Here is a 23,279-nt window from a genome sequence, read left to right on the forward strand (position 1 = left end):
GGTGGCATGCGCCTGTAATCCCAGCTACTCGGGAAGCTGAGGCAGGGGAATTACTTGAACCAGGGAGGTGGAGGTTGCAGTGAGCAGAGATCGCACCACTGCATTCCAGCTTGGGCGACAGAGCAAGACTCCGTCTCAGAAAAAAACAAACAAAAAAACAACAAAAAAGAAAGAAAATAGCTTGTCATTCAACACAACAAGCTAATGTCATAGACTGTCTAGTACCTGCCAGAAGAACCCACCAAAAGCATACTTTTCTACTGTGTTGGAATAACTTAAGGATAACAAGACCTGAACTACCAGGTCTATCACTTTCATAGAGGCTTATATAAGCAAAGACTGCCTGCAAAGTCACTGAAGGCTGAGAGAGAGGAGAGTTAAAAAGCCAGTAACCCTGAGAACAGAGACCCCTTGAACTCAGCAAGACAATCCCTCACATCTCAGAGAGAAGAAATACCTAATAGTGCAAAAGTGAGTTTTCCCTCTTAATGGAGATAACCATGAAGAAATTACTACCTAAGACTTAACTAAGTCAGCTGGATTTGAGTCTACTACAAATGTATTCACTTATGTTTCCATCTCCCAGCCTTGACACAAAATTCTATGCTTCTATGCCCCATGTCATTGGACATGGAATCTATAAACGTAATAACATAAACTAGTAAGTTTGACAAACAATACAGAGTAATAAATCTGCATAATACAAACTAATAGTTCTACAAAAATAGAAAACTGTGGTAAAAGGAATTTGAAGAAATTAAAAAATAGAAAACTTACACATTATTGTGGCAGAACATAAAAACTAAAAATTATTACTTGCCAAAGACCAATCTGTCGCTAAGGTAACAGCCTCTAAAAAGTGCTTCTGAACAGTGACGGCTACACACATACACACAGATACTATCTTTTTTTTTTTTTTTTGAGACGGAGTCTTGTGCTGTCACCCAGGTTGGAGTGCAGTGGTGTGATCTTGGCTCACTGTAAGCTCCACCTCCCGGGTTCACGCCATTCTCTTGCCTCAGCCGCCCGAGTAGCTGGGACTACAGGCGCCTGCCCCCACACCTGGCTAATTTTTGTATTTTTAGTAGAGATGGGGTTTCACTGTGTTAGCCAGGATTGTCTCGATCTCCTGACCTCGTGATCCGCCCGCCTTGGCCTCCCAAAGTGCTGGGATTACAGGCGTGACAGATACTACCTTACAGATTAAGTCAAACAGCTCTACTTAAGAAGAGATAGTAACAGTTGAAGTTACGTCTCTCTTGCTCATCAACCGTCACCAGTAATAACAAGATTTGGTGATAGGAAAGACAAACTGTTACAGTCATGTGATTGGTAAAGTACTCAAGGAAGATGAGTATTAGGGACACGAGGGTTATTGTTTCGGGTATTTGGGGCAGCAAGCATATACTTACAGAAGATTATTTGAATCTAAATTTGCTTCCTAGACAACCAAATTCACAGAATATGGAAAGGAGGAAAATTACAAGTTGTCTATATTACCACTGATTAATACTATGACAACAAACAATGTTATCAATGCCAATTACACAAAAACACAGTTACTTAGAAATGGCAAGCTTATTTTTCTGTGAAAAGTTAACAACTGTTCAATGGACACCTCCGTATGGCTAAGCAGCAACCTATCTCATCAATAGCTTTCTAATAATTTGATAATTCCAAAATGAGTCCAACAAGCTCTAGGTTTAAAACATTTGAATAAAGACATTTCTTTTGTTGGCATGGTAAGACTTTGTCTTTCATCTTTCAAAATAGTAAAGTCAAAGGAAAGACTCCACGATGGATCTGATTAGGAGGAAAACACTGCAGTTCCCCACACAACTCACATTTTCCTGAGTAAGGTTGCTGGTTGCTCGAAGGCCCTCATCATGGATGTGGTTTTGTAGCTCCTGAATCATATGAGGTAAACCAGTGGACACAGCACGGAGTAAGACGTACATATTTGCCATGTCTGAGAGGAAAAAGACATCTGAGGATTAACTCCTAAATATTTTCATTTATTAGGTAATATATGGATCCAAGTGCAGGAATACAATCCAAGTGCAGAGTACCCAGAGAAAAGCCCCCCATGCCCACCTCCCAGCCACCCAAGCCCCTCTCCCCACAGGAAAGGGATGTGGTTATTGAACATCTTCCCAAAGATATTTTGTGCAAATTCAGGTGAATACATATATTCTTCCCTTTGCCCCTTTTAATACAGTGTACTGTATTTTGTATATTATTTGTAGCTTCAGAACACATTTTAACTTAGTAGTCTTTTCCTATCAGTACACAAAGCATTTCTATGTATTTTACAGCTGCACAGTACTCCATTATGTGGATATATTATAATTTCTTAACAACTAATGGAAATTTAGGTGGTTTCCAGTCTCTTGATACTGCAATGTTACAATCAATAATCTTATACATGAGCAAGAATATATGCAATATAAATTCCCAAAAGTGAGGTTACTGTGTCAAAGTTTAATCTTGTAGATAGATCCTTCTAACCACAGCTGCCAACAGCAGAGAGTTCCTTTGCCAACAATGTGTTACCAAACATTTTGATGTCTAACACTGGGAGGTAAATAATGATCTCTCAGTGTAGTAGGTTTTATTTTAAATGTTTTATTAAAGCATCATACATACAGAGAAAAGTATACAAACCATAAGTGTGTATCTTACTGAATTATTACAAGTGAACACACAACACACCCATGTAATCACACGCAGGATAAGAAATAGGCATTACCTACACCCAGGAGTCCCCTTCATGCCTCCTTCCAATCACACACTCTTGCTCCTCTGCAAAGGTAACCACTGCTGTGACTTCTAAATCACAGATGAGTTTGAACTATATATAAAAATGGAATCACACAATTCTTTCACAACTGGCTTCTTGTGTTCAACAAAATGTGTATAAGGATCATCTATGTTGTTGTACCTGGCTTTAATTTGTTCATTTCCACTCCTCTATAATATTCCATTGTATGAATATACTGTACTATTCTACAGTTACTGGACATTTGAGCCGTTCCAGTTTACGGAGCTATTACAAATACTAATAATATGAACATTCCTGTAAGTCTTTTTGTACATATGTCCAGGCACTGGTGGTCAGAAGGTACGGTGGGGTGGTTATACGTTTAGGAGAACTGCTGGATCATAAAATATGCATAATATATCCCACTTAGCAGTCAATGCCAGTTTCCCAAAGTAGTTGCATCAATTTATACTCTCACTTCAGTGTTCGAAAAGCTCCTGCTGCTTCACATTTCTTTTTATGTTTATTGGCCATCTGGGTATCTTCTATTCTGCAGTGTCTGTTTTTTGGCCATTTTATATTTTGGATATAAATCTTTACTATTGCAGCTACATTACCCTATAAGTGTCTTCTGATGATCCAGTGGTTTTCATGGCTTTTTTTTTTTTTTGAGACAGGGTCTCACTCTGTCACCCAGGCTGGAGTGCTCTGGCAGGATCTCGGCTCACTGCAACCACCACCTTCCAGGCATGAGTGATCGTCCCACCTCAGCCTCCCAAGTAGATGGGACCACAGGTGCATACCACCCCACCTGGCTAATGCTTGTATTTTTTTGCAGATGGGATATTGTCATGTTGCCCAGGCTGGTCTTGAACTCCTGAAGTCAAGCAATCTTCCTCCCTCTTAATGGCCTTTTAATAATCCAAAGTTTTTCATTTTAATGTAGTTCACTGGATCAATTGTTCCTTTGTGGTTAGGGCTTTTTGTGTCCTATTTAAAATATCTTTCCCTATCTCAAGGTTATGAAGATATTCTCCGATATTATCTTCTAAAAGTGTTATTTTTTTTACCTTGTACATTTAGATAAAAACTCTAGTGAATTGATTTTGTATATGGTATCTGACGTAGTGATCAAATTTCATTTTCTTCCAAAATGGATATCCAATTGACTGAGCAATGTGTGTTGAAAACACCATCTTCTACCTGCTGCTCTGCAGCGCCACCTTGGTCTTACACCAAGTGGCCACATATGCACGGGTTGTTTCTGGGGTCTCTTATTTTATTGTGATATCTGTCTGTCCTTGTACCAATGCCTCACTGTCTTAATTACTATAGGTTTTACAATAAGTCTTGCTGGCCATTAAAGTCTTTCCATCATACTCTACAAGACAGTGACTTCCGGAATTAAAATAAAATTATTGTGTTTTGACTACATTGTCCTGGGTCTACGAAATCAATGTTGCTTTAAAAAACACAGGGCCGGGTGCGGTGGCTCACATCTATAATTCCAGCACTTTGGGAGGCGGAGGCGGGCGGATCACGAGCTCAGGAGTTTGAGACCAGCCTGGCCAACACAGTGAAGCCCCATCTTTACTAAAAATACAAAAATTAGCCAGGTGTGGGGGCAGGCGCCTGTAGTCCCAGCTACTCAGGAGTCTGAGGCAGGGGACTCTCTTGAATCCGGGAGGTAGAGGTTACAGTGAGCCAAGATCGCGCCACTGCGCTCCAGCCTGGGTGACAGGGCGGGACTCCATCTCAAGAAGAAAAAAACAAAAACAAAAACAAAAAACCTGATTAATGGCCAGGCGCGGTGACTCACACCTGTAATCCCAGCACTTTGGGAGGCCGGGGCAAGTGGATCATCTGAGGTCAGGAGCTCGAGACCAGGAGGCCAACATGGTGAAACGCTATCTCTACTTAAAAAACGCTATCTCTACTAAAAATACAAAAATTAGTCAGGTGTGGTGGCAGGCACCTGCAATCCTAGCTACTCGGGAGCCTGAGGCAGAATTGCTTGAACCTGGGAGGCAGGGGGTGCAGTGAGCCGAGACTGTGCCATTGCACTCCAGCCTAGGTGACAGAGCGAGACTCCATCTCAAAAAAATAAATTAATTAAATAAAACATACATATTTATTATCTTTCCTCCTTATAAAATTAATGCATGTTTTTTGTTTTTTTAAAAAAATCAGAGAGGCTGGGCGTGGTGGCTCAAGCCTGTAATTCCAGCACTTTGGGAGGCTAAGGCAGGCAGATCACGAGGTCAGGAGTTCGAGACCAGCCTGACCAACATGGTGAAACCCTGTCTCTACTAAAAATACAAAAAAATTAGCCAGGTGTGGTGATGCACGCCTGTAATCCCAGCTACTCAGGAGTCTGAGGCAGGAGAATCACTTGAATCCAGGGGGCAGAGGTTGCAGTGAGCCAAGATCGCATCACTGCACTCCAGCCTGGGTGACAGAGTGAGACTCTGTCTCAAAAATAAAATAAAATAAAATCAGATACTGCTGATTTTTCATGTTATATAAATGATTACTTTTGTTATATAATATTTGTATTTCCTTATTATAGTCTTTGTCTTTATTCCTACTGTTTATCAGGAATTCTAAATGTATCAAGGAAATTAGCTCTTGTAATATATAAAAATGTATAAACACAATTTCCCACTTTTTCTTCTGATTTTAGAACACTCTTTGAAAACACCTGCCCAAAATAGTCTTTCAAAATAAAGTATTAATAATCTGTCAAAGTTTATTTAAAATATTTTAAAGACTGTTACTAAAATATGCATTAAACCAATGGTGACTGGAAGATGATATAAAAGGTAGATGTATAATTTAATTTCTACTCACATGTTTGGTAGAAACTTACCATTTTTTTTCTCTTGTCGAATGATATTATGACATTCTGCATGTAAAAACTGTAAGTGGTCTGCTACCATTCGTTGCTGACATTCATGAATCACTTTAGTATATGAACTTGGATGTAGGTATTTTCGACATCGAATTTCTTCATCTTTTAGTCTACCTAGAACCTACAGAAATATATTCTTACAGTCATGAACACAAAGTTTTACTATGAGGAAAAATCTGTAATATCAGCAAGTAACTCGGCCAAATTTTAATGGCTAAATTAAACATGGCAAAGGTAATAAGGGTTACATAAGCAATTTAAACCCACATTCCATAAATCATTTCAAATTTTTATTTAAGCTACTAGCTGTCATCTACATTCCACCAGTCTTATAAGCAAGAACTAAAGTTAAAGAGTCTGCATTTTGTCTTCATTTACCTACACCATCATCCAATTACATGGACAACATAACATGTAACAGGAAAAGTAGGTACAGATGATTAAAAATCAGAACAGGTGATCTCTGTATGAATAACTATCAAATTAAAAAATAAATTATATTGAGATCTAGTAGATGAATCTAATTATTTTACGTTGGTTTCTCTTCTTGTAAATGGAACTGTATGTGCATGATAGTTAACTATCATATTAAATATTTCATTAAAATGTTTGAAAGTAGGAGCCAGACACGGTGGCTCACACCTGTAATCCCAGCACTTTGGGAGGCCAAGACAGGTGGATCACCTGAGGTCAGGAGTATAAGACCAGCATGGCCAATATGGCGAAACCCTGTCTCTACTAAAAATATAAAAATTAGCTGGGCATGCCTGTAATCCCAACTCCTCAGGAGGCTGGGGCAGGAGAATCACTTCATCCCGGGAGGCGGGGGTTGCAGTGAGCCGAGATTGCGCCACTGCACTCCAGCCTGTGTGACAGAGAGAGATGCTGTCTCAAAAAAATAAAAATAAGGCCAGGTAAGGTGGCTCATGCCTGTAATCCTAGCACTTTGGGAGGCCGAGGCAGGCGGATCACATGAGGTCAGGAGTTTGAGACCAACCTGGTCAACATGGTGAAACCCTGTCTCTACAAAAATACAAAAAATCAGCCAGGCGTGGTGGCAGGTGCCTGTAGTACCCAGCTACTTGGGAGGCTGAGGCAGGAAAACCGCTTGAACCCGGGAGGAGGAGGTTGCAGTGAGCCGACATCGCGCCCCTGCACTCTAGCCTAGGCAATAAGAGCGAGGCTCTGTCTCAAAAAATAAATAAATAAAAATAAAAATAAAAAATAAAAATGTTGAAAGTAAATATACATTTAGTCATAGTCAAGTGAGTGAATCACGACTTATTAAAGTTTATCCTACGTAAAGTGCTGAGCTACAAATAACACTGTTTAATATTAACAAAAACTAGCCAGTAAGGAAAATAACCAAAGAATTTGACTAATTTCTGTCTCAAGACAAACCAACAATATATACACAGACAAATGCACAGGCTTGGAAACACTCTGTAACATGAAGCTGTGTAATTAGAGTTTCTGAAATTAAGTGTGTCTGGGAAACTACATACACCTGGCACTTTGGAGAGTGCTGCTGAGTTGGCCTGGGCACAAGGAGTGAAAATCATTCCTGGAAAGCATATCAGAAATTTTCAATAAAAATGAGGCTCTAGACAGCAGGGTCCCACAGTCCTGTCTTTCTTATTGTGCGACCCTTTGAAGCCAGGAGTTCAGGGCAAAGTCATAGACTCAGGTTGGGCAAGAAGGGGTCTAGAGCAGCAGTCCCTAATCTTTTAGCCACCAGGGACTGGTTTGGTGGAAGACATTTTTTCCACAGACGGAGTGGGGACGGCATTGTTGGGGGCATTTGGCTTCCAGATGAAGTATTCCACCTCAGATCCTCAGGCATTAGATTCTTCTAAAGAGCGCACAACCTAGACCCCTCGCATGCAGAGTTCACAATAGGGTTCACACTCCTGTGAGAATCTATGAGAATCTAATGCTGCTGCTGTGACAGGAGGCGGAGCTCAGGTGGTAGGTAATGCTCACACAGTGGCTGCTCACTCCCTGCTGTGCGGCCAGGTTCCTAACAGGCCACAGGTCAGTACTGGTCCTCCCCGGTTCCTAACAGGCCACAGGTCAGTACTAGTCCTCAGCCTAGGGGTCGGGGACACCTCGTCTAGAGGACAAAAGTGTTCACCACATATCACATCAGCTAAGAAAGGCACTTCGGTTAACAATAAATCCTTTAAGGGCTATTTTTATAACAAATAAAAAGGATTAAGCCTATTAGTCATTCAGAGCATACTACAGTGACTTTAACCTGCTTGCTAAAATTAACTTAATGCAACAGGAATTACAGTGGGTCTGAGAGAGGTGAAAGAGGATGAAAGAAGGAAAAAATAAAACTGATAACTTAGGGGAGAGAGGTGCATATCAAGAGAAACGTAGACAAAGTTGGACTGCCCCAGTGCAGGGCTTCAAACAGCTGTAAAACCGCTGGGAGAAAGAAAGGCCAAAGCTAGAGGAATGCAGCAAGGGAGGCAGGAAGGCTGTACTGACTCATCTCCCAATTAACTAAATGGAGAACAAAGTCCAGGATTTTGCCCTTGAAGCTAATATGGTCCAACATTATTTCCTGAAATGAGCTTTTCTTTTTCTTTCTTTTTTTGTCAGACAGGATCTCGCTCTGTCGCCCAGGCAGGAGGGCAGTGGTACAATCTTGGCTCACTGCAACTTACGCCTCTCGGGCTCAAGTGATCTTCCCACTTCAGCGTCCCAAGAGCTAGGACCAGATGACCACGCCACCATGCATGGCTAGTTTTTTAACTTTTTGTAGAGATGAGGTTTTGCCACGTTGCCCAGGCTTGTCTTGAACTCCTGGACTCACATAATCTGCCCGCCTCAGCCTCCCAAAGTGCTGCGATTACAGGTCTAAGCCACCGTGCCCGGCCTGAAATAAGCTTTTCTAATAAACACTCTTTTCCAAACATAATTTATTCCAATGCCCCTCTCTCCCTTTTAACACCTTGAGATGTAATTTACATATTATATAATCCACCCATTTAAAGTGTGAAATTCAGTGGTTTTGGTATATTACATTATCAGTGCTTTTAAACTGTGGTAAAAACATAGATAATAAAATTTACATTAGCCATTTTTACATGGGCAATTCAGTGGCATTAAATAACTTTCACTGTGTTGTGCAAATACCCCCATTGTCTGTTTCCAAATATTTTTCATTACCCCATCAGAAACTTTATAACCATTAAGTAACAAATCCCCACATCTTCCTCCCCTGATAACTTCTAATCTACTTTCTGTCCTTTTGAATTTGTCTGTTCTAGATATTTCCTATAAATTGAACCACAGAATATTTGCCCCTTTGTGTCTGGTTTTTTTCACTTAGCATAACATTTTCATGGTTCATTCATGTTGCATCAAGTATCATAATTTCAATCCTTTTTTAAGACTGTGTGGTATTGTGATATACATGTACATTGGTTTTCTTCTGTGGTTCCTGGTTCATAACTCCCTTAGCCCTAGTTACAGTCTTTAGTTATAATGTTGAGTGTGTTAGGTCTCAGGAAACAGAATTTCTCTCCTACTCTCCTCCTTTCATCTGCCTCAAGGCAGGACTCTAATCTTGCCCTACCTTTCTGACTGTGGGTCATAAGACCCTCCCCAGAGAAAGCCCCACCCTATAAGCTGGGGGAAAGACTACTGACATCATGAAGCTTCCATAAAAACCGAAGAAGACTCAGTTCCACAGGGACAGAAGCTCCTGCACTTGGGGATGATTTCAGACCTTGCCCTATGTATCCCCTCAAGTGGTTGTTTAATTACATCCTTTAAAATATCCTTCTTAATAAACTAGTAAACACTGAGTGTTTCCCTAAGTTCTGTAAGCTGCTCTAGCAAACTAATGGAACCCAAAGAGTGTATTGTAGGATCCAACTTGAAAGTCAGTCAGTCAGTAGTCTGGAAGCCCAGACTTGTGACTGGTGTCTGGGGGTGTGCAGGGCAGTCCTGGAGACTCAGCCCCCAATCTGTGCGATTGGCCACTATCTCAAGCAGATGGTGTTAGAGTTGAACTGGAGGACACCTGGCTGGTGTCTGCTGCTTGGTGTGTGGGAGAAAAGAGCCACAACTTTGTTTACAGAAGCCTTCTGTGCTGATGATCGTTGCTGCGACGTCAGAGCAGAGGAAAAAACATGGTTTGAGAGTTTTTCACTACACGGGATGAATAATATTCCACAGGACGTACGTATCACATTTTGCTTATCCTTTCAACTTCTGACAGACATCTGGGCTACTGCCAGCACTTGCCAGTGGCATCTTTTTGAGAGCCAGATAGAGCAAAGTGTATGTATCACAGATAATCTGTGTGCGATTCTTAGGGCTGGATCTAGAGATTTCAACAAGAGTCTAAGGTGCAATAAGGGCTAAGAGCTTAGAACCACTGATCTAGTATAACCTGAACTTAATTGATGGGGGGAAAGTTCCAGATAATTTGCTCAGGGGACAGAGCTAATTAGTAACAAAAGCAGGAAGAGAGTCAAACAACTAAGACTTTTAGATCTGGGCTTTGTGGATGACAGAACAGTGTATCGGTAAGCACTGATGCTTTGTAACTTGTGGCCTACAGATGTAGGACGACAGCTCATCCACTTACACTACTTGACCTTTCCCGGCTACATAAACTAACACAAATCATCCAAAATAAAATGCTTGAAATACAACACTGCAGATAAAAAAACATGGCTAGAAATTCTAATATCTCTTATATATGGTGATTTAATTTGTATGACCACTTTTTTTTCTTCTACTACTGAGAAAATATAAATGGAATTTAACATATGATAACCAATATGTACTGGTTTAGTGATCAATTAAAATTTCTTGGCTGGGTGCAATGGCTCACTTCTATAATCCCAGCACTTTGGGAGGCTGAGGCGGGAAGACTGCTTGAGTTGAGGAGTTCTGAGACCAGCCTGGGCAACATAGCGAGACCCCATCTCTATAACAAATTTTAAAAGTTGCTGGGCGTGGTGGTGTGTGCCTGTAGTCCCAGCTACTTGGTAGGCTGAGACAGGAGGACCACTTGAGTCTGGGAGCCATGAGATCAAGCCACTGTACTCTAGTCTGGGCATCAGAGCAAGACCATGTCTCCAAAAAAAAAAAAAAACAAAAAAACCACCTCATGTGGGGTTGTCTCTCAGCTTTCCAAGAACTTAACAGACCAAAAGAGTGACTTATCCAAATGTCATTCGAGACATTACTATATTTTCCCTCATATTTTTCCTCTCATTTTAAAGGAAGAAAAAAACCTCAACACAGAGCTTCTGCACTTATCCTATTCTCTAAACAAACCACTAAGCATGAAATCCAGTTTATTATTCTGCCAAGAATGTGCATATATATTAATTTCAAGGACAACTAAACCAGGCAGTCAGGAGTTATCAAAAAGCATCAGTTATGACGAAAACTGGAAGAGTACTGTTTTCTCAGGAAAATGTTACAAGAGCAATGACTTAACAACGATATTATATAATAACTATAACTCAGAGTTAATGATTAAATAAACAATCTTTTTCCACCAAAAAACCCCCAAAAACAAAGAATGATGTTAAATAAAACCAGGCCAGATACAAAAATAGATAAACGTATTTAATATGTTTTATTTCTTACCTTTTCCATATACTGTGAGCAGTTTGATTCTTGTAATAAATTTGAAGCTTCTTGTTTATAATACTCTCCTGTTTCAGTCAGAAAGGGAGACTCAAAGATTTCCTGATAAAACTGAATAAATCAATTACATCATATTAGAAGAAATTAGAACAAGCAGTTTAAAAAATTAACAGTCTGATTATGTATATTTTTAAAGGAGGCTGTTTACCTTTAAGGGGAATTTTTTCTTATACTGTTCAACATGAACAAAGGAGTTAATAACCCCATGGATTACTTTCTGGTTTGGGTCTTCTCCACCACGATCACTAAAACAAGGCATAACACAAAACATTCTTCAGAATACAAATTATCTATGGAAATATACCAAAGTATGCCAAAATATGGCTCCTTATTCCATTGGTCTAATCAAAGTGTAAAGAACTATAAAAAGGTACATGCATGAATCTTAACGATTTTTTTCATATTACAGCTGAGATAATATTCATGATAGTTATTAACCGTAGACATTAGATGTTGTTTCGAGAAATAAAAGGAAAACTGATTGTAAAGTTCGAGATACTATGCCAGTACTAAGATAACACTTCTTTAATTTTAACAAAGTAGATACGAGTCCATCAATTCAAAACTTTAATACGGTGGTTAAGAATGCTTGAATTTCACTCACTACAAACTACAATGTCTTAATCATATTAAGACATGTAGGTGAATGTTAGATTTTCTGATTAAAGGAATATGAAATAGAGCCAGGCACCGTGGCTCACGCCTGTAATCACAACACTTTGGGAGGCCAAGGTGGGAGGATCCCTTGAGTCCTGAGTTTGTGAGCAGTCTGGGCAACACAGCGAGACCTCATTTGGAAAAAAATATTAGCCATGCACGGTGGCACGCACCTGTGGTCCCAGCTACTCTGGAGGCTGAGGTAGGAGGATCCCTTGAGTCCTGAGTTTGAGACTAGCCTGGGCAACATAGGAGACCCCATACAAAAAAAAAAAAAACACAACTTAGCCTTGCACGGTGGCACATGCCTGTGGTCCCAGCTACTCTGGAGGCTGAGGTGGGAGGATCGTTTGAGCCCAGGAGGAGTTGAGGCTACAGTGAGCCATGATTGCACTACCGCACTTCAGCCTGGGTGACAGAGTAAGACCCTGTCTCAAAAAATTTTTTAAAAAGAAAAATAAAATAGAAAAAAAAAGTTTAAAGCCATAGTAAAATAATCTAGCTCTAAATTGGGATTTTTTTGACTCTAGTACCAATGCTCAAATCAAACCATTATGTTTTATCTCACTACACGCACTCTTCCAACCTACTTTAAAATAATTTCTTCTTTGCATTAATGTCACAAAGAGAGCAACAGAAAACACATTATCATCATTCCCTAGTAAGAGCGTCTTGCTCTTTATATAGGATGTAAGAATTTTCTATCATTTAAGAAAGGCATCAAGGAAAAGCATCCAGGCAATCACCTTTACATACTAGAGTCCTTTCCTGCCTCTGAGGCCCTCTAGTCCTCTTTGATTCTTCCTTTAATTATTTTGATATTCTGGGAAACTTTTTTTGGACATGAATTAACATGGCTACAGTAATTCTGTCATTCATAGAGAATCCTGATATCTTGATATTGCTGATTAGTTCATACAATAAGGTCACACATGTGAGCTCATTTCCTTGGCTTGAGTCACATGTGTGACCTTACATAAGCCCACATTCAATCTGGTGTAATACTGATCTGAACTGTTTTCTCATGTTCTGCTTGTGGTGGAAGAACAGATACTTTGGAGGACATACTGGCAAAACTCTAAGTGTACATACTCTATGACCCCAAGCAAACATCTGCATGCGTGCACAACAGAAACAAGAGTGGTGTTAGTGGAAAAACTGGAAGGAACCTAATATACGCCACTAGGAGAAGAGTTTAATAAAGTGAGGTAGGCCTCACTACTTTAAGTCTGAGTTCATTCTGGTAAAGTTTAAAAAGCTAACTGGTCAGCCAGGTGCAGTGGCTCACGCCTGTAATCCCAGGACTTTGGGAGGCCGAGGTGGGCAGATCACCTGAGGTCAGGAGTTGGAGACCAGCCTGGCCAACATGGTGAAACCCAGTCTCTACTAAAAATACAAAAATTAGCTGGGCTTGGTGGTGCATGTCTATAATCCCAGCTGCTCAGGAGGCTGAGGCAGGAGAATTGCTTGAACCTGGGAGGAGGAAGTTACAGTGAGCCAAGGTCGTGCCACTGCACTCTAGCCTGGGTGACAGAGCAAGACTCCATCTCAAACAAAACAAAACAAAAAACCCCAAAAAACTGGGTTATTAAAAAGGAAAGAAATAAACATTTATTTTGCTTTTCCTATATGAACTTACCATTGGGTAACTAAACAGCAGGAGAGAAGCAGCATATCTTGATAAAATTTTCAGGTAATAAAGAAGAACAAAATGATCGATAGGTCTAACAAGCAGTTCTATAATATGCTGACTAAATTACTAACTTCTTTATTTCCTTTAACAGACATTCCCACCTAGAAAACAATTTTAAATATCCAGAATTCTATTCACTATAAAAGAAAGATGTGACTCACATCAGAAACCCTACCTCAACCTCCATATTTGCTTAATTCTCTATGATAGTTGCTCAATTCTGTGAGTGAATACATTAGATTACAATAAAAAATAATTTGGTTAAAGATTTCTAAATGTCTCCCCCTCCAAGGGTTCTGCACCTATTTCAGTCTAATCTAAAAACACTTGTCTCCCAGAAGAAGGAAAGAAAAAAATAAGAGCAGAATAATGAAAGAGAAAACAACAACATACTAGAGATCATTTAAAATCAAAGTTAGGGCTGTGCACGGTGGCTCACTCCTGTAAACCCAGCACTTTGGGAGGCAGATCATTTGAGGCCAGGAGTTCGAGACCAGCCGGGCCGACCTGGTGAAACCCCATCTCTACTAAAAATACAAAAGGTAGCTGGGCGTGGTGGCGGGCGCCTATAATCCCACTTACTCAGGAGGCTGAAGCAGGAGAATTGCTTGAACCCGGGAGGTGGAGACGGCAGTGAGCTGAGATCACACCATTGCACTCCACCCCAGGCGACAAGAGTGAAACGCCGTCTCAAAGTAAATAAATAAAACAAATATAAAAAATAAAAAATAAAGCCAAAGTTAGTTCTTTAGGGGGAATAAAATCCAACAAAATATATACGCCTCTAATAAAAGTGATCAAAAAAAGAAAATGTGAATACGCAATATTATGAATGAAAGAAAGACATTATTCCAGGTGAAAATGAAAACAATGTCTTCGCCAAATCATCATGATCAAAGTTATCACCAATGAGAAGTCATGTTAACACCATCTATTCCTTGATATAATCTGATAAGAAGGGTACATTACCTTCTGGTATTTTTCCAAAAATCCATAGTCTCAGTCTAATCATAAGAAAACATCACAAAAAACAAAATTGAGGGACAGTCTATAAATACCTGACCACTACTCTTTAACATTTTTATGGTCATATATGAAAGGAAAGGTTTCCACAGAATAGAGACATAATAGCTAAATGTGATTTTGTGATCTGGATTGAACGAGAACATCAGTGCAAAAGCAAATGCAAATAAACTGTAGTTTTAGTTAATAATGATATACCCATTTTCATAAATATACTAACAGTTGTAACATTAGGGGAACCTGGGTATGAATCTAAAATTACTTCAAATAAAGTTTTTAAAAGAGAACACTGTTACACAACAACTTCCCAATGATTTTTGCAAAAAAAAAAAAATTCACAACTGATTTAAGAGGAAACACAAGTTTGACTAGTCTTAAGATCTGAAATAACAGAGGCATTGTTAAAAATCTTATACAAACAAATCATCTTACAAAGAAGCCCCAGGCACAGGTGGTTTTTCAGTTTTACTAAACATTTAAGAAGCTGATAATCCCAATTGTATGCAAACTTTTCTACTCAAAAGAAAAAGAGGGAAATACCCAATAGTTCATTCTACAAGGATACGCTGGATGCCAAACCCAGACAAAGACATTACAAGGCAGAAAAATTACAGGCCAGTTCCACTCATGGGCATAGATGCAAACTTCCAAATAAAGCATCAGCAAATCAAATTCAACAGTCTATAAAAACTATAATGGACAAGGATCAACCTAGCCTTTATCCTAGTTATACAAGCATAGTTTAATATTAGAAAATCCATAAACAAGCTAGGCACAGTGGCTTATGCCTATAATCCCAGCATTTTGGGAGGCCGAGGGGAGCAGATCACCTGAGGTCAGGAGTTCAAGATCAGCCTGGTAAACATGGCGAAACCACGGGTCTACTAAGAAATACCAAAAATTAGCTAGGCATTGTGGCAGGTGTCTGTAATTCCAGCTACTCGGGAGGCTGAGGCAGGAGAATTGCCTGAACTGGGGAAGCAGAGGTTGCAGTGAGCCAAGATCGTGCCACTGCACTCCAGCCTGGGCGACAGAGTGAGACTCTGCCTCCCCACCTCAAAAAAAAAAAAAAAACCAACACACTTTTTTGTAGTATCAGTGAATATCAAGTACCCTGAAATAAATCTAACAAAAAGCACACAAATCCCTTACAGAAAACTCTATAAAAGTTAACCAGGAGATACTAAAGAAGGCATAATAAACAGAAAAAGATGCTATGTTCATAGATAAGAAGACTTAATACTGTGAAGACGTATATCAAACTCTCTTCAAACTAACTTATAGATTCAATTCAATATCAATCCCACAGAATTTTTTTTTCTTTTGAGACAAGGTCTCTGCTATCCAGGCTGGAATGCATCAGCACGAACATGGCTCACTGCAGCCTCTACCTTGAGGCGCAAGCAATCCTCTCACCTCAGCCTCCCATGTAGCTGGGACTACAGGTGCACACCATCACACCCAGCTAATTTTATTTTTATTTTTGTAGAGACAGGTTCTTGCCATGTTGCCCAGGCTGGTCTCAAACTCCTGGCCTAAAGTAACCCTCCTGCCTCGGCCTCCCAGAGTGCTGGCATTACAAGCATGAGCCACTGTGCTTGTCTCCACAGAAAATTTTGTTTTAGGAAAGGGGTCTATAACACTTACATGAAAGAGCAAAGGGCCAAACAACAGCAAGAACACTTCTGGTTTCTGGAGGGCAAACTTATCTTGCCAGATAGCAAGCCTTACAATAATAAACACAGTGAGGCATTGGCACAGGATAAACAAATTGATAAAGAGAACAGAAAAGAGTTCTGAAACAGAACCACTCTTGTAAGAAACAGAGAGAGGGTGTGTATGTCATGACTGTCTTGCTCTTGAGTTATTACTTCAGAACATCAAAAACTTTTACTGATTCATCAAATATTAACTGCAGAGACTTATTTCAGATTAAAATTTGCTAAGCAATTCCCTGATTGACTGGGGACAGAGAAACCCACTAAGTAAATGCAAAAACAGCAATTCTGGCCTTGGGATTCCATAAACCTTCTTAAAATTATGTAACAATTTTGTGTGCCTATGCATACCAAGCATTTTTATGTCGGGAGGCTCCACAGCTTTCATCATGATCCTAAAGGAACACAAAGGTCCCCCCAAAAGAGATGAAACCACTGCACTTAAATAAATACAAAGGTACAAGCAGTTTTCAAAAGTTACAAGGAGGGGAAAGGAAGTCTATGGCAAAAGGAAGAAAATAAAAAAGGAACATTGATATTTTGTACACTGTTTAAACTGAAAAAAAGCTATTTTATTTTGAAACAATTATAGACTCAAGGGAAGTTGCAAAAATAATAAAGAGAGATCTGATGTACCCTTCACCTGGCTTTCTCCAATGGTAGCATCTTACATAACTATGGTACAGTATTTAAACGAGGAAACTGACATGGGTGCAATCTATAGACCTTATTCAGATTTTGCCAGTTTTTACACACAATCATTTGTGTTTATGTGTGTATGGTACTATGTAATGTTATCACATGTCCATATTCATCTCACCACCACCATATTCAAGACAGAATTGTTCTACCACCATTAAGGAATCTCCCCATACTTCCACTTTATAGTCTCACACCAACCATTAATCTCCTCTTATTTAAACTTTTAAAAAGAATATATTTTTAAGTATTCTACCTACTTTTGTAATACATCCAAAGGAAAAAAGGAAACACTCTAATAAAAGCTTTATGAAATACATGGAGAATTATTTATTGCAGACCAGTACCTCACAAATACTGGTCTGAACTGGATGCATAAAAACATCTGGGGAGCTTTGTAACAATATAAGTTCTTACTCTCCCTGGAGTGTGCATCAGTAGCTATGGGGGAGAGCCAGATATCTATGTTCAAAATGCTCCCCAAATGTACACACATATGAACATGTGTAATACTATATGTAAATCTGTATACAGATATGCATGTCCATATAAATGTATATGTACTAGTGTGCACACATACACAACTGTAAATGCATAGAAAATTTTTATTAGAACATACTGTAAATCCTTTATAGCAGCTTCCTTCAAATAGGAAGGTACGAGGAGAAACCAGAATGTTTTTTTTCTTTCCCCCGAGATGAAATCTTGCTCTGTCGCTCTGTCTTTGAGGCTGGAGTGCAGTGGCGTGATGTCAGCTCACTGCAGCCTCCGCCTCCTGGGTTCAAGCAATCCTCCTGCCTTAGCCTCCCAAGTAGCTGGGACTACAGGTGCATGCCATCATGCCCAGCTTAATTTTTTGTATATTTGGTACAAACGGGGTTTCACCATGATGGCCAGGCTGGTCTCGAACTCCTGACCTCAGGTGATCCACGTGCCTTGGCCTCCCAATGTGCTGTTAGCAACTGCGCCCAGCCCTCCCCTCCCCTCCCCGCCTTTTTTAACACAACAAGAAAATAGGGGACTGCTGAAGGTTCTCTGTGTTCGGGTTAAAATCTCTATGGTCCTCTTAACATCGCCCAGAAAGGTTTCTTACTTTTCTCTTTAACCTTCTATACATTTCAATTCTTTTTTTACAATCAGTATATCTTACTCTGTAATTTTTTTGTAGAAGGAAAATTGTTTCTACTAAACTTTCATTTTCATTTGCCACATCTGAGAAACCATTAGCACAGAGTAATGTATTTTTGTTTGTTTTTGCAACGGAGTTTCACTCTTGTTGCCCAGGATGGAGTGCAATGGCGCAGTCTTGGCTCACTGCAACCTCTACCTCCTGGGTTCAAGTGATTCTCCTGTCTCAACCTCCTAAGTAGCCGGCACTACAGGCACCCGCCACCACGCCTGGCTAATTTTTGTATTTTTAGTAGAGACAGGGTTTCACTAGGTCTAGTTTCACTAGGTCCAGGCTGGTCTCAAACTCCTGACCTCCGGTCATCCGCCTGCCTCAGCCTCCCAAGGTGCTGGGATTACAGACGCGAACCACTGCACCCGGTCAGAAATGTTCTTTACAGACTTATAAAAGTATCTAGGAACCCAGGAATTCATATGGGAAAAGGAAAGTGTCAATACATCGACAGGAAATCAAATTTGTGATAAGCTCTGCTAGACCTGAAAAGAATTTATTCTGTAAGTCTGGTTAGCACCTTCTACAACAAAGTAAGTTGTAGGTATGCACAATAAAATACTTCTCCTTTAGTAGAAATGGCAATAAGATGCAACTTGAATGAACTATTTCTAAAAATGTATGAATATATGGGTAAGACCACAGACTTACGGACCAAAAAATGACCTAAGTTTTAATTCCAGTTGTGCCATTTACTACTTACATGACATAGGTAAGTTGCTTACTCTCTCATGTCTCATTTTCCTCACTTTTAAAATGAGTTTATAACATTCACCATCATATCCTCTTATAAGGATTAGATAAAATACACATGGAGAGTTTCTACTACAGCTTCTCAGACGTAGTAATGGAAGTTACGGTCTGACCATATTAGCTCAAACAACAATGCGTAAAGAGTTAAAGCAATGCAGTGGAAAGACCCCAAGTGGAAGGCTAAAAGCATGAAGTCCATTTCATTAGCTATATTCAAGTTTTCAACTCATTTCTCTTTGTTGAAATTCAATTTATTTACCTGTAAATAAAACTTGCTGTTTCCTTAAGACTGAATGAAAAATGTGTGTGAAAACACTAGAATATTCAAAGCATTATAAAACTGAAATGTATTCCCCACTGAGTTAAAGGTATTGGAGCCAGGAGTGGAAGAAATATTCTGTGCATAAAACACAGGCATAGGCTGGGCGCAGTGGCTCACGCCTGTAATCCCAGCACTTTGGGAGGCCCAGGTGGGTGGATCACAAGGTCAGGAGTTCGAGATCAGCCTGGCCAACATGATGAAACCCCGTCTCTACCAAAAATACAAAAATTAGCCGGGCATGGTGATGCACGCCTGTAATCCCAGCTACTTGGGAGGCTGAGGCTGAAGATTCGCTTAAACCCAGGAGGCAGAGGTTGCAATGAGCTGAGATCATGCAATTGCACTCCAACCTAGGCGACAGAATAAGACTCTGTCTCAAAAAAAAAAAAAAAAAAAAAAAAGGCATAAAGGGTGGGCATGGTGGCTCACTCCTGTAATCCCTGCACTTTTGGAGGCCGAGAAAGGCAGATCACTTGAGGTAGGAGTTCAAGACCAACCTGGCCAACATGGTGAAAACCGGTCTCTACTAAAAATACAAAAATAGGCAGGGCATGGTGGTGCCCAGGTACTCGGGAGGCTGAGGCAGAAGAATCACTTGAACCCGGGAGGCGGAGGCTACAATGAGCCGAGATCGTGCCACTGCACTCCAGCCTGGGAGACAGAGCAGGACTCCTATTTCAAAAAAGGAAAAAAGGACAGGCATAATGAATTTAGAGTTAGATTAGCCCAGATGTGAATCCTTAGAATTATTATTAGATGGAGGCTGGAGTCAAATGATCTGAGTCAGATCACCACCATTCACTTTGCATGTCAAGGATGTCATGCATGTAAAATGGTGACACTAATAGTATTAGCCTTCTAGTGTTGTAAGGATTAAATGGGAAGATGCATGTAAAAATTTTAGAACAATGCTTGGTATGCAGTTCCCATGTTTAATTTCTATTATTAATATGTCTTAGTTTCCTCAACTTTAACATGCAAAACCTTACCTAAGAGAGCTGTCATGAAGAATAAGTGAGATCTCAGTAAAGTATGTGAAACAATGCTTTAACGGAAGCCGATTATAACAACAAAAATAAGACAAGCAGACCAGATAATCTATCTTTTCCAGAATTAATATGCTATAGTTGTATCATTTTTCTTACATATTTTTCATCACATTGATTTTTAGCAAACTAACAATCACACTTAAGAAAAATTTACCAGGTTGGTACAAAATTATATTAAAAAAGATATTTCATAAAAGTACATTTGGAAAGTATAGCAGTATTGTCATTATACTTTTAAATACTTGAATTCCAAGTCAAAAGAAAAGTTAGTATATTTTAGCAGAAGGAATTATATTAGAACTTAGAAGTTTTGTTGGGCATGTTCTTTTAGCTCATAGTTTTGTAAAGAAAAGAGGAAGAAAAACAACGGGTTACACCCTAGTGCTTCACTATTGCCTTTCCTCTCCAGCTCTCAATCTCTAAAAACAATGAAATCATTCAAATGGTCAGTGACAATTTTTAAAAATCAAGTTACCAGTTGCTACCACCTACTTTCTATTTGGTATTAAAAATTTAAAAATATTCTCTTATCCTCTTATGTGAGGCGTGGTGGTGGGTGTGTGTGTTTAATCCCTTACTTCCTCCCAGGAGTCCCATACTAAGTACCATGGCTTTGACAAATTATTCCTCATATAAAAAAAGTCCTCATTTGGGTCTTCTTGAAGAACACAGATATAGGTGGAGTGGCCATTATTACACCACAATTCACTGGTCTAGATAATGCCTGTAACATCAGTCCCAGTAACCTGGAATTTATTGGATATGTATTTGTGTGACTGACAGAGTGCTTCTGAGAGTCTTTGAGCCAGAGCTGATCCAAGGATGTTCTATTCCAGACTCCACAGGAAAATATTCTTTGTACTAAATTGCATTCACACAGCACTAGGGTAAAAGCATCAACCACTCTGAGCCATGGGTAGAGTGGAAAACCATTTTCCCATAAATTTGTATCACAAAATTAGGCAAGTTATTGATTATAACACTGAGGCTAAGAGGTAACCAACTAACTAGAAGAATCTGTCTTCCTGAATAGGCAGTCCTCACTGGGATTTAAACAGATAATATGTACAAGCGACTCAGGGTGCTGCCTAGAAAATCTAAGAGGTTTCAGCTCTGAAAAGCACATGAATCACTTCCCTCAGACACTTATTTATATACTAAGTATATTAGGTATAAGAAAAGACCAGAGCTCCCTCCACCAAAAAAAGAAGAAGAAGAAGAAAATGAAACAACTTAAAAATGCTGGCACTTAGAAGTAAAATGAGGCTCATTATGGTAAAACCAGCCCCAACGCTAGCCACTGGCTATGCAACTGTACAGTATTTTAAAATCATATCAAACAACAAAATAAAATTTACTCAGCTAGATAAATGTCCGCACTCACTTTTTGATTTCTCGGAGCAGCATTCGGATAAGAATGGCCTGAAGTGGTTCAACCATCAATTTCCTCCACATATCCAAAGCTAGCTGCCAGGAAAAACAAAAATCATCAGGGTTGAATTACTTAGTATATGTTTTTTACATTTGTTCAAGGTTTTTTTTAACTAAAAATACTTATCAAAAGAAGTATTTACACTAATAGTTCAAAATTCAAATAAAACCTAAACAAAAATTTTAAAATTCAAAGAAAATAAATTTCTAATTTGAAATATCAATGACCATTCTACTAGCCCTATCAACATTATTAAGGCTTTATTATTAATTGAAAATCTTAATTTTAGGCCAGGTGCAATGGCTCACGCCTATAATTCCAGCACTTTGGGAGGCCGAGGCAGGTGGATCACCTGAAGTCAGGAGTTTGAGACCAGCCTGGCCAACATGGTGAGACTCTGTCTCTACTAAAAACACAATTAGCCAGGCGTGGTGGCAGGCGCCTATAATCCCAGCTACTCAGGAGGCTGAGGTAGGAGAATCACTTGAACCCAGCAGGCAGAGGTTGCAGTGAGCCGAGATCGTGCCATTGCACTCCAACCTGGGGGATAAGAGTAAGACTTCGTCTCAAAAAAAAAAAAAAAATCTTAATTTAGGCCAGGCACAGTGGCTAACGTCTGTAATTCCAGCACTTAGGGAGGCCGAGATGGGCAGATCACGAGGTCAGGAGATCAACACCATCCTGGCAAACACGGCAAAACCCCGTCTCTACTAAAAATACAAAAATTAGCCTGGTGGGGTGGCGTGCGCCTGTAATCCCAGCCACTTGGGAGGCTGAGGCAGGAGAATTGCTTGAACCTGGGAGGTGTAGGTTGCAGTGAGCCGAGAACTTGCCATTGCACGCCAGCCTGGGACAGAGCAGGGCTCCGTCTCAAAAACAAAGAACAGGGTCTTTTTGTGGTTTTAACTCTCATTTTACTGCGTGAAGCTGGGGATTCTTTAACGTTTATTGTCCATTTTGGTTTCTTTCCTGTGAAACGCCCAGTCCTAATTTTGCCCATTAGTCTGTTAAAGTTTGACTTGTTCTTAATAAAAGCTAGAGTTTTTTTACATACTGTGGAAATTAATCCCTTGAAAGTTTCAGTCTGTCCCAGTAAATCAGCTGCTCAGTTTCTTTATTATGTTTTGGTAAAAATATATATTAAAGTTTAATATACTCAAATTTACCAATCTTTTCCTTTATCATGGGTTTTTTTTTTTTTTTTAAGAAATCCTTCTCTGCCCTAAGGTAAGAGGCATGTGTGTGCTCCTACTCTGCCTTTCAAGTTTTCAAGCTCTGCCTTTCACATTTCGGTCTTTAAACTTCAAATATATTTTCCCCACACAGAGTATAAATTATTCCAGTACTGAAAACCAATTTTTTTTTGTTTGTTTGACTCTTCTCTTTTTCCACTCTA

The 23,279-nt window shown here is 39.6% G+C and overlaps 1 protein-coding gene across 6 annotated transcripts in view; it reads right to left on the reverse strand.

Annotated features, from left to right (window-relative positions):
• The window catches only part of CUL2 (cullin 2), a 93,546-nt gene that overhangs the window by 23,977 nt on the left and 46,290 nt on the right, over window positions 1-23,279 (reverse strand). For all 6 annotated transcript variants that reach the window (XM_011995129.1, XM_011995131.1, XM_011995128.1 and 3 more), the window contains 5 exons: window positions 21,836-21,918; window positions 11,506-11,602; window positions 11,298-11,408; window positions 5,631-5,793; window positions 1,845-1,969 (listed from right to left, as the gene is read on the reverse strand). In XM_011995129.1, coding sequence (XP_011850519.1) covers window positions 1,845-1,969; window positions 5,631-5,793; window positions 11,298-11,408; window positions 11,506-11,602; window positions 21,836-21,918 — 579 coding nt within the window. The remainder of the gene's footprint in view (window positions 1-1,844; window positions 1,970-5,630; window positions 5,794-11,297; window positions 11,409-11,505; window positions 11,603-21,835; window positions 21,919-23,279) is intronic.

Source organism: Mandrillus leucophaeus, unplaced genomic scaffold, assembly GCF_000951045.1.
Source record: "Mandrillus leucophaeus isolate KB7577 unplaced genomic scaffold, Mleu.le_1.0 Scaffold474, whole genome shotgun sequence".
NCBI lineage: Eukaryota > Metazoa > Chordata > Mammalia > Primates > Cercopithecidae > Mandrillus > Mandrillus leucophaeus.